General features: G+C 47.2%; 1 protein-coding gene across 1 annotated transcript in view; it reads right to left on the bottom strand.

Annotated features, from left to right (window-relative positions):
• The window catches only part of LOC311115273 (omega-amidase NIT2-like), a gene marked incomplete at its 3' end in the record, with an annotated part of 32,357 nt that overhangs the window by 19,942 nt on the left and 260 nt on the right, over positions 1-12,155 (bottom strand). Inside the window, exons 2-6 of the mRNA XM_084190469.1 lie at positions 11,645-11,763; positions 11,145-11,265; positions 9,841-9,932; positions 9,598-9,691; positions 792-866 (exon numbers count right to left, since the gene is read on the bottom strand). Coding sequence (XP_084046595.1) covers positions 792-866; positions 9,598-9,691; positions 9,841-9,932; positions 11,145-11,265; positions 11,645-11,763 — 501 coding nt within the window. The remainder of the gene's footprint in view (positions 1-791; positions 867-9,597; positions 9,692-9,840; positions 9,933-11,144; positions 11,266-11,644; positions 11,764-12,155) is intronic.

Genomic DNA, 12,155 nt, shown 5'->3' with positions numbered 1-12,155 from the left:
GTTTTCATCAAGGATCTCTCTGTACTTTGCTCCGTTCATCTTTCCCTCGATCCTGACTAGTCTCCCAGTCCCTGCCGCTGAAAAACATCCCCACAGCATGATGCTGCCACCACCATGCTTCACTGTAGGGATGGTGCCAGGTTTCCTCCAGACGTGACGCTTGGCATTCAGGCCAAAGAGTTCAATCTTGGTTTCATCAGACCAGAGAATCTTGTTTCTCATGGTCTGAGAGTCTTTAGGTGCCTTTTGACAAACTTCAAGCGGGCTGTCATGTGCCTTTTACTGAGGAGTGGCTTCCGTCTGGCCATTCTACCATAAAGGTCTGATTGGTGGAGTGCTGCAGAGATGGTTATCTTTCTGGAAGGTTCTCCCATCTCCACAGAGGAACTCTGGAGGTCTGTCAGAGTGACCATCCGGTTCTTGGTCACCTCCCTGACCAAGGCCCAGCTCCCCCGATTGCTCAGTTTGGCCGGGCAGCCAGCTCTAGGAAGAGTCTTCGTGGTTCCAAACTTCTTCCATTTAAGAATGATGGAGGCCACTATGTCTTGGGGACCTTCAATGCTGCAAAGATATTGGGGTACCCTTCCCCAGATCTGTGCTTCGACACAGTCCTGTCTCGGAAAAAAAGTAATAATTTTAGAATAAGGTTGTAACATAACAAAATGTGGAAAAAGTCAAGGGGTCTGAATACTTTCCGAATGCGCTGTACATGCCCCTTTGGGATCCTTTTCTACCTACTATGGTTACAAGGTTTACTTCCACAGCCCAGTGCAGCACAGTCACCACATTACCTTTCTTAGCGTAGAGTTGGGCCAGCTCTGCAAACCTCATGTCATAGCAGATCCCCACACCCACCTTACAGTATGCTAGAGGAGATATGACAGAGAAGGGACAGGGTTAGAGTTAACCCAATACACAGTAACACAGGGTTAGAGTTAACCCAATACACAGTAACACAGGGTTAGAGTTAACCCAATACACAGTAACACAGGGTTAGAGTTAGCCCAATACACAGTAACACAGGGTTAGAGTTAACCCAATACACAGTAACACAGGGTTAGAGTTAGCCCAATACACAGTAACACAGGGTTAGAGTTAACCCAATACACAGTAACACAGGGTTAGTTAACCCAATACACAGTAACACAGGGTTAGAGTTAACCCAATACACAGTAACACAGGGTTAGAGTTAACCCAATACACAGTAACACAGGGTTAGAGTTAACCCAATACACAGTAACACAGGGTTAGAGTTAACCCAATACACAGTAACACAGGGTTAGAGTTAACCCAATACACAGTAACACAGGGTTAGAGTTAACCCAATACACAGTAACACAGGGTTAGAGTTAATGCAGGAAAACTTTAATCCATTTGACCTCATTTCTACCAGCATGTTAAATGTGCAACCAGAGAACCAAAAAAAACTCTAGACCACCTTTACTCCACACACAGAGACGTGTACAAAGCTCTCCCTCGCCCTCCATTTGGCAAATCTGACCATAACTCTATCCTCCTGATTCCTGCTTACAATCAAAAACTAAAGCAGGAATAACCAGTGACTCGGTTAATACGGAAGTGGTCAGATGACGCAGATGCTAAACTACAGGACTGACTGGAACATGTTCCGGGATTCATTCGATGGCATTTGTTGGAAATTGTTTAGTGGACTATGAGATACAACTTAGTTAATCATGAACATATAGTTAACATTCTTTGTGGCTAACTGAATTGGGTCATTTCACTGTGTGTGTGTGGGTAAAAGAGGGAATCTGATTTAGGGTCAAGTTGCTCGCTTTTACTTAAATCCATGGCTGTCCTATCTTATCAGGGACTGAAACTAGCCTGTGGCCTTTTGTCTCTCTCCTCACACAAAGTGATAAAGAGCGGCGCCAGGGGGTTGAACAGAGTTTAACCTAAACATGAGTGTTTTTGCAAGATAAGGGATTGATTGAGTGTATTACTATTGAATCTGAACTGAATGAAAGTCGAATGTAGCCGTCCACCATAGACAAAGGGAGTGGGCGGAGCAATAAAAGAGCGGGAAACTGAGGAGGGAGGGATTTAAAGCTATGGTGTGTGGAGGGCACTATATAAGATGGAGGGAGAGAAGAAGAGGGGGCGCTACTCTGCAGACCGGCCTCGGCTTTGTTGAAATTGTAATAAAGTCATTCTTAGTTCTACAAAAACTCTGGAAGTATTTTGATTTGTAATAAAGTATAGTGATTATTTTCCACAACTCATTGAGGAGTATCCCACATCAGTCACCGGCTTCATCAATAAGTGTATCGATGATGTCGTTCCCACAGTGACAGTACGTACATATCCCAACCAGAAGCCATGGATTACAGGCAACATCCGCACTGAGCTAAAGGATAGAGCTTCCGCTTTCAAGGAGCGGGACGCTTATAAGATATCCCGCTATAACCTCAGACGAACCATCAAACAGGCAAAGCGTCAATACAGGACTGTGATTGAATCCTACTACACCGGCTCTGACGCTCTTCGGATGTGGCAGGGCTTGCAAACTATTACGGACTACAAAGGGAAACCCAGCCGTGAGCTGCTCAGTGACGCGAGCCTACCAGACGAGCTAAATGCCTTTTATGCTCGCTTCGAGGCAAGCAACACTGAAGCATGCATGAGAGCACCAGCTGTTCCAGACGACTGTGTGATCACGCTCTCCGTAGCAGATGTGCGTAAGACCACCCGAGCTACGGCCTGTTCACCCCGCTATCATCCAGAAGGCAAGGTCAGTACAGGTGGATCAAAGCTGGGACCGAGAGACTGAAAAACAGCTTCTATTCTATTTCAAGGCAACAGGTCATCAGACTGTTAAATAGCCATCACTAGCCGGCTTCCACCCAGTTACTCAACCCTGCACCTTAGAGGCTGCTGCCTCTAAGACATGGAATCACTGGTCACTTTAATAATGGAACACTAGTCACTTTAATAATGGAACACTAGTCACTTTAATAATGTTTACATACTGCTTTACTCATCTCATATGTATATACTGTATTCTATTCTACTGTAATTTAGTCAATGCCACTCCGACATTGCTCGTCCTAATATTGATATATTTCTTAATTCCATCCTTTTACTTTTAGATTTGTGTGTATTGTTGTGAATTGTTAGATACTACTGCACATCTGCAAAATATGTGTATGTGACCAATACAATTTGATTTGATTTTGATTTAAACAGGTCAACATTCACAAGGCCGCAGGGCCAGACGGATTACCAGGACATATACTCAGAGCATGCGCGGACCAACTGGCAAGTGTCTTCACTGACATTTTCAACCTCTCCCTGTCGGAGTCTGTAATACCAACATGTTTCAAGCGGATCACCATAGTCCCTGTGCCCAATAACACTAAGATAACCTGCCTAAATGACTACCGACCCATAGCACTCATGTCTGTAGCCATGAAGTGCTTTGAAAGGCTGGTCATGGCTCACATCCACACCATCATCCCGGAAACCCTAGACCCACTCCAATTCGCATACCGCCCCAACAGATCCACAGATGATGCAATCTCTATTGCACTCCACACCTTTCCCACCTGGACAAAAGGAACATCTATGTGAGAATGCTGTTCATTGACTACAGCTCAGCGTTCAACACCATAGTGCCCACAAAGCTCATCACTAAGCTAAGGACCCTGGGACTAAACACCTCCCTCTGCAACTGGATCCTGGACTTCCAGACGGGACGCCCCCAGGTGGTGAGGGTAGACAACAACACATCTGCCACGCTGATCCTCAACACGGGGGCCCCTCAGGGGTGCGTGCTCAGTCCCCTCCTGTACTCCCTGTTCACCCACGACTGTGTGGCCAAGCACGACTCCAACACCATCATTAAGTTTGCTGACGACACAATGGTGGTAGGCCTGATCACCGACAACGATGAGACAGCCTATAGGGAGGAGGTCAGAGACCTGGCCGTGTGGTGCCAGGATAACAACCTCCTCCTCAACGTGAGAAAGACAAAAGAGCTGATTGTGGACAACAGGAAAAGGAGGGCCGAACAGGCCCCCATTCTCATCGACGGGGCTGTAGTGGAGCGGGTCGAGAGCTTCAAGTTCCTTGGTGTCCACATCACCAACAAATGATCATGGTCCAAATACACCAAGACAGTCATGAAGAGGGCACGACAAAGCTTATTCCCTCAGGAGACTGAAAAGATTTGGCATGGGTCCTCAGATCCTCAAAAAGTTATACAGCTGCACCATCCTGACTGGTTGCATCACCGCCTGGTATGGCAACTGCTCGGCCTCCGACCGCAAGGCACTACAGAGGGTAGTGTGTACGGCCCAGTACATCACTGGGGCCAAGCTTCCTGCCATCCAGTACGTATATACTAGGAGGTGTCAGAGGAAGGCCCAAAAAGTTGTCAAAGACTCCAGCCACCCAAGTCATAGACTGTTCTCTCTGCTACTGCATGGCAGGCGGTACCGGAGCGCCATGTCTAGGTCCAAAAGGTTCCTTAACAGCTTCTACCCCCAAGCCATAAGACTCCTGAACAGCTAATCATGGCTACCCAGACTATTTACATTGATTTTACACTGCTGCTACTCACTGTTTATTATCTATGCATAGTCACTTTACCCCTACTGTACAAATTACCTCGACTAACCTGTACCACCACACATTGACTCAGTACCGGTACCCCCTGTATATAGCCTCGTTATTGTTATTTTATTGTGTTACTTTTTTAACTTTCGTTTATTTTGTACATATTCTCTTAACTCTATTTTCTTAAAACTGCATTGTTGGTTAAGGGCTTGTCAGTAAGCATTTCTCTGTAAGATCTACACCTGTTGTATTCGGCGCACGTGACAAATGAAATGTGATTTGATTTGACTAGGTAGGGAATAGGGTGCCATTCTCTGGTCTAAAGTAGTGCACTATATAGGGAATAGGGTGCCATTCTCTGGTCTAAAGTAGTGCACTACGTAGGGAATAGGGTGCCATTCTCTGGTCTAAAGTAGTGCACTACATAGGGAATAGGGTGCCATTCTCTGGTCTAAAGTAGTGCACTACATAGGGAATAGGGTGCCATTCTCTGGTCTAAAGTAGTGCACTATATATTTACATTTTAGTCATTTAGCAGACGCTCTTATCCAGAGCGACTTACAGGAGCAATTAGGGTTAAGTGCCTTGCTCAAGGGCACATTTACGTCATTTAGCAGACGCTCTTATCCAGAGCGACTACAAATTGGTGCATTCACCCTATAGCCAGTGGGATAACCACTTTACAATTATACTTTTAAATTATTTTATTTTTTTGGGCGGGGGGGGGGGTAGAAGGATTACTTTATCCTATCCCAGGTGTTCCTTAAAGAGGTGGGGTTTCAAATGTCTCCGGAAGGTGGTGAGTGACTCCGCTGTCCTGGCGTCGTGAGGGAGCTTGTTCCACCATTGGGGTGCCAGAGCAGCGAACAGTTTTGACTGGGCTGAGCGGGAACTATGCTTCCGCAGAGGAAGGGGAGCCAGCAGGCCAGAGGTGGATGAACGCAATGCCCTCGTTTGGGTGTAGGGACTGATCAGAGCCTGAAGGTACGGAGGTGCCGTTCCCCTCACTGCTCCATAGGCAAGCACCATGGTCTTGTAACGGATGCGAGCTTCAACTGGAAGCCAGTGGAGTGTGCGGAGGAGGGGGGTGACGTGAGAGAACTTGGGAAGGTTGAACACCAGACGGGCTGCGGCATTCTGGATGAGTTGTAGGGGTTTAATGGCACAGGCAGGGAGGCCAGCCAACAGCGAGTTGCAGTAATCCAGACGGGAGATGACAAGTGCCTGGATTAGGACCTGTGCCGCTTCCTGTGTAAGGCAGGGTCGTACTCTCCGAATGTTGTAGAGCATGAACCTGCAGGATCGGGTCACCGCCTTGATGTTAGCGGAGAACGACAGGGTGTTGTCCAGGGTCACGCCAAGGCTCTTCGCACTCTGGGAGGAGGACACAACGGAGTTGTCAACCGTGATGGCGAGATCATGGAACGGGCAGTCCTTCCCCGGGAGGAAGAGCAGCTCCGTCTTGCCAGGGTTCAGCTTGAGGTGGTGATCCGTCATCCATACTGATATGTCGGCCAGACATGCAGAGATGCGATTCGCCACCTGGTTATCAGAAGGGGGAAAGGAGAAGATTAGTTGTGTATCGTCAGCGTAGCAATGATAGGAGAGGCCATGTGAGGATATGACAGAGCCAAGTGACTTGGTGTATAGGGAGAAAAGGAGAGGGCCTAGAACTGAGCCCTGGGGGACACCAGTGGTGAGAGCACGTGGTGCGGAGACAGCTTCTCGCCACGCCACTTGGTAGGAGCGACCGGTCAGGTAGGACGCAATCCAGGAGTGAGCCGCGCCGGAGATGCCCAGCTCGGAGAGGGTGGAGAGGAGGATCTGATGGTTCACTGTATCAAAGGCAGCAGACAGGTCTAGAAGGACAAGAGCAGAGGAGAGAGAGTTAGCTTTAGCAGTGCGGAGAGCCTCCGTGACACAGAGAAGAGCAGTCTCAGTTGAATGACCAGTCCTGAAACCTGACTGGTTTGGATCAAGAAGGTTATTCTGAGAGAGATAGCAAGAGAGTTGGCTAAAGACGGCACGCTCAATAGTTTTGGAAAGAAAAGAAAGAAGGGATACTGGTCTGTAGTTGTTGACATCAGTGGGATCGAGTGTTGGTTTTTTGAGAAGGGGTGCAACTCTCGCTCTCTTGAAGACGGAAGGGACATGGCCAGCGGTCAAGGATGAGTTGATCAGCGAGGTGAGGTAGGGGAGAAGGTCACCGGAGATGGTCTGGAGAAGAGAGGAGGGGATGGGGTCAAGCGGGCAGGTTGTTGGGCGGCCTGCAGTCACTAGTCGCAAGATTTTATCTGGAGAGAGAGGGGAGAAAGAAGTCAAAGCATAGGTTGACAAAGTGGTTGACAAAGTCATCCACAGAGAGGGAGGGGGGGGGGGGGGATTCAGCAGGGAGGAGAATGTGGCAAAGAGCTTCCTAGGGTTAGAGGCAGATGCTTGGAATTTAGAGTGGTAGAAAGTGGCCTTAGCAGCAGAAACAGATGAAGAAAATGTAGAGAGGAGGGAGTGAAAAGATGCCAGGTCGGCAGGGAGTTTAGTTTTCTTCCATTTCCGCTCCGCTGCCCGGAGCTCTGTTCTGTGAGCTCGCAATGAGTCATCAAGCCACGGAGCTGGAGGGGAGGACCGAGCCGGCCGGGAGGATAGGGGACACAGAGAGTCAAAGGATGCAGAAAGGGAGGAGAGGAGGGTTGAGGAGGCAGAATCAGGAGATTGGAGGGAGAAGGATTGAGCAGAGGGAAGAGATGATAGGATGGAAGAGGAGAGAGTAGTGGGAGAGAGAGAGCGAAGGTTGCGGCGGCGCGTTACCATCTGTGTAGGGGCAGAGTGAGTAATGTTGGAGGAGAGCGAGAGAGAAAAGGATACAAAGTAGTGGTCGGAGACATGGAGGGGAGTTGCAGTGAGATTAGTAGAAGAGCAACATCTAGTAAAGATGAAGTCAAGCGTATTGCCTGCCTTGTGAGTGGGGGGGGATGGTGAGAGGGTGAGGTCGAAAGAGGAGAGGAGTGGAAAGAAGGAGGCAGAGAGAAATGAGTCAAATGTAGACGTAGGGAGGTTGAAATCCCCCAAAACTGTGAAGGGTGAGCCATCCTCAGGAAAGGAACTTATCAAGGCGTCAAGCTCATTGATGAACTCTCCAAGGGAACCTGGAGGGCGATAGATGACAAGGATATTAAGCTTAAATGGGCTAGTGACTGTGACAGCGTGGAATTCAAATGAGGAGATAGACAGATGGGTTAGGGGAAAAATCGAGAATGACCACTTGGGAGAGATGAGGATTCCTGTGCCACCACCCCTCTGACCAGATGCTCTCGGGGTATGCGAGAACACATGGTCAGACGAGGAGAGAGCAGTAGGAGTAGCAGTGTTTTCAGTGGTAATCCATGTTTCCGTCAGCGCCAGGAAGTCGAGGGACTGGAGGGTAGCATAGGCTGGGATGAAGTCAGCCTTGTTGGCAGCAGAACGGCAGTTCCAGAGGCTGCCTGAGACCTGGAACTCCAGGTGTGTGGTGCGTGCAGGGACCACCAGGTTAGAGAGGCAGCAGCCACGCGGTGTGAGGCGTTTGTGTAGCCTGTGCGGAGAGGAGAGAACAGGGATAGGCAGAGGCATAGTTGACAGGCTGCAGCAGATGGCTACAATAATGCAGAGGAGATCGGAATGAAATGAACTAAACATCTGGGAAAGGAGAGAGCAGGCCTCCCTCACCAAAAAAATAATAATATAACTCTCCCAACTTCCACCTCAGAAACTATAATTGTTTCACTGAACCACCCGAATAAAACTCTCCCAACTTCCACTTTAGAAATTAGAATTGTTGTAAACTACAGCAGACTGTTATCAGTAGCTGTAATTAAGTACAGCAGCTACCAACCACCTAACGTTAATGCCTCGGATAATGAGGTTAGAAAAACAGCTGAATGGTAGCAGCTAGCTGGCTCAATCACAGGTACTCTTAAGCATGAAATAACATTGGAAACAACTAACCACAGTTGCTAAAAGTTACCAGTAGCTACCCGCTAGCTAGCTAGCTTTGTTGGTCCAGGTAGTGGGTTAGCTAGCCTCGTGCTTCGCCGAATACAATACTTACCTACAATAATTACCTACAATAACCTTCAATAACTACCTGAGTAAGCTACCTATAATACCAAACTACAATACCTACCTACAATCTAAATACATGGTTTAAGCTTAACTCAACACCATATAAGAAGCCAAGCTTACCTTTCATAACGCAGCAATGATTAAACGTTGGGTAGCTAGCACAAAGATATTGTATTTAGCTACTACAGTACAGCCAGCTGGTAGTGTTGGCTAGCTAGCAATGGCTGCTGTGTTGACTTTGTTTGAAAAACGGCGTCGCTGCGAACGAATGTAGCTGGCTAAAAGGATATTGTTTTTAGTTGCTACCGTTGCTAATAGCTACTCGCTAGCTAATCCAGGAGGTGAGTTAGCTAGCTAGCTTCGTGCTACACCCGGCACCGCCGAATACAAAAGTAACCTACAATAACTACACAACAGCTACCCACAACAGCCCACGATGCCTACCTATACTACTTAATAATATACAGCCCACGATGCCTACCTATAGTACCTAACTACAATCTAAATACATAGTTTAAGCCTTACTCGACAAAGCCCAAGCTATGTATAAAGCCAAACTGGCAGACTGCAATCAGTAGCCGTAATTAAGTACAGCAGCTACCAACCACCTAACGTAGGGAATAGGGTGCCATTCTCTGGTCTAAAGTAGTGCACTATATAGGGAATAGGGTGCCATTCTCTGGTCTAAAGTAGTGCACTATATAGGGAATAGGGTGCCATTCTCTGGTCTAAAGTAGTGCACTACATAGGGAATAGGGTGCCATTCTCTGGTCTAAAGTAGTGCACTATATAGGGAATAGGGTGCCATTCTCTGGTCTAAAGTAGTGCACTATATAGGGAATAGGGTGCCATTCTCTGGTCTAAAGTAGTGCACTATATAGGGAATAGGGTGCCATTTGGGAAGCAGACTCAGAGACTCACGTGTGTCGAACACTGACAGGTTGCTCCCTGGGCTCAGTGTCTCCGACTCCTGGAAACGGATCTTCCCTGGAACGTCGATGTCAAATAGGTGGATCTTCAAGAGGAATCATGGTAAACATAAAGACAGAGAATGTACTCAAATACAGCCAGTGTCCTGTCAAAGCATTTCTCCCCTCATAAAGTTGGAGTCATACTGTATGTATGTGTAATGCATGTGTCCCTTGCTCCTGTTCCTGTTCCCACCTTCCTGTGTTTGAGCACCAGGCTGCCGTCAGGTCCAAACACTGGACACGTGTTATACAGCTTCCCTCCATCATCCTCCTCAGGGATGGAGCCTGAATACACCAACACATCACAGCCCACTGTTTAACACACCTCTCATATTAACACACCTCTCATATTAACACACCTCTCATATTAACACACCTCTCATATTAACACACCTCTCATATTAACACACCTCTCATATTAACACACAGCTCATATTAACACACAGCTCATATTAACACACCTCTCATATTAACACACCTCTCATATTAACACACCTCTCATATTAACACACCTCTCATATTAACACACCTCTCATATGAACACACCTCTCATATGAACATACAGCTCATATTAACACACCTCTCATATGAACACACCTCTCATATGAACATACAGCTCATATTAACACACCTCTCATATTAACACACCTCTCATATTAACACACCTCTCATTAACACATCACAGCCCACTGTTTAACACACCTCTCATATTAACACACCTCTCATATTAACACACCTCTCATATTAACACACCTCTCATATTAACACACCTCTCATATTAACACACCTCTCATATTAACACACAGCTCATATTAACACACCTCTCATATTAACACACCTCTCATATTAACACACCTCTCATATTAACACACCTCTCATATTAACACACCTCTCATATTAACACACCTCTCATAATAACACACCTCTCATAATAACACACCTCTCATATTAACACACAGCTCATATATTAAACACATCTCAAGCACATGAACACGTCATCTAATCAGAGCCGACTAAAGAGCTATGGGGACAGTCCCAACAGTTGTCCAGCTATGGGGACAGTCCCAATAGTTGTCCAGCTATGGGGACAGTCCCAACAGTTGTCCAGCTATGGGGAAAGTCCCAATAGTTGTCCAGCTATGGGGACAGTCCCAATAGTTGTCCAGCTATGGGGACAGTCCCAACAGTTGTCCAGCTATGGGGAAAGTCCCAATAGTTGTCCAGCTATGGGGACAGTCCCAACAGTTGTCCAGCTATGGGGACAGTCCCAACAGTTGTCCAGCTATGGGGACAGTCCCAACAGTTGTCCAGCTATGGGGACAGTCCCAACAGTTGTCCAGCTATGGGGACAGTCCCAATAGTTGTCCAGCTATGGGGACAGTCCCAACAGTTGTCCAGCTATGGGGACAGTCCCAACAGTTGTCCAGCTATGGGGACAGTCCCAACAGTTGTCCAGCTATGGGGACAGTCCCAATAGTTGTCCAGAGTTCCGCTCACCTCCCACCAGATACACCTGGCTCTCCTTGGCTGCCTCTGACAGAATCCGGCTGGATTCTCCAGGGATCTTCTCTGCATACTCAGGGAAGAAGCCAGTCCCATAGGGGGAGTTGAAGCACTCCTGTACATGGAAACATGTACAACATACATGTAAATATAATCATGTTTGGATGGTATTATGGGAAACAACTGGCACAGTAACCATGGAAACTGGCACAGTAACCTTTCTAATGATCACAAAGAGAAGTCAGTCAACAATAAAACAAGTCAATATTAATTCCTGGAAAAAGAGATCAATTGTTCCGCTGATGGAAATCAAATCATATTTCACATCAGCAGTTGTCACAAAGGGCTTTACAGTCGCAGCCTAGACCATAAAGAGCAAGATCTAGAGAGGAACCAGGCCCATCGTCATCACTAAACATTTCAGATCTAGAGAGGAACCAGGCCCATCGTCATCACTAAACATTTCAGAAGAGTAAAGGGGGTGGTGTACTCACAGGTAAGACCACCACTTTGGCCCCATGTCCAGCTGCTTCGCTGATCAGCCCCCGGGCTCTAGAGAGGTTGTCAGCTTTGACCTTGGTCACGTGTAGCTGGACCACTGCCAGACGGAACTCTTGGGGCAGAAACAGAATAGTCATCATTCAGACACCAGTGTCTAAAACTCTGCCACGATATGCAGATCAAAATGCTGGCTATGCCTATTACATCATTCCTGCTCAGTTCTGCTCAAGGTCAATGACCAGACACTACAATGATCAACAGGGGGTCAGGGTGGGAGTATTTTACTGTAAAGCCTATGAAGGGGGGCAGGTAGCCGAAAGGTTAAGCCCATTGGGCCAGTAACCAAAAGTTCGCTAGTTCGAATCCCCGAGCGGACTAGGTAAAAAAAAAAAAATTGTCCTTGCACTTGAGCAAGGCACTTAACCCCAATTGCTCCTGTAGTCGCTCTGGATAAGACCATCTGCTAAAAGGTCAAAAATATAAGTGAAGACTGCACAGGTGTGC

The sequence above is a fragment of the Coregonus lavaretus genome (genome assembly GCF_964263955.1).
Source record: "Coregonus lavaretus genome assembly, contig: HAP1_SCAFFOLD_689, whole genome shotgun sequence".
Lineage (NCBI taxonomy): Eukaryota > Metazoa > Chordata > Actinopteri > Salmoniformes > Salmonidae > Coregonus > Coregonus lavaretus.
Note: the sequence above shows the minus strand (reverse complement) of the source record. Positions and strands in the feature narration are given on the sequence as shown.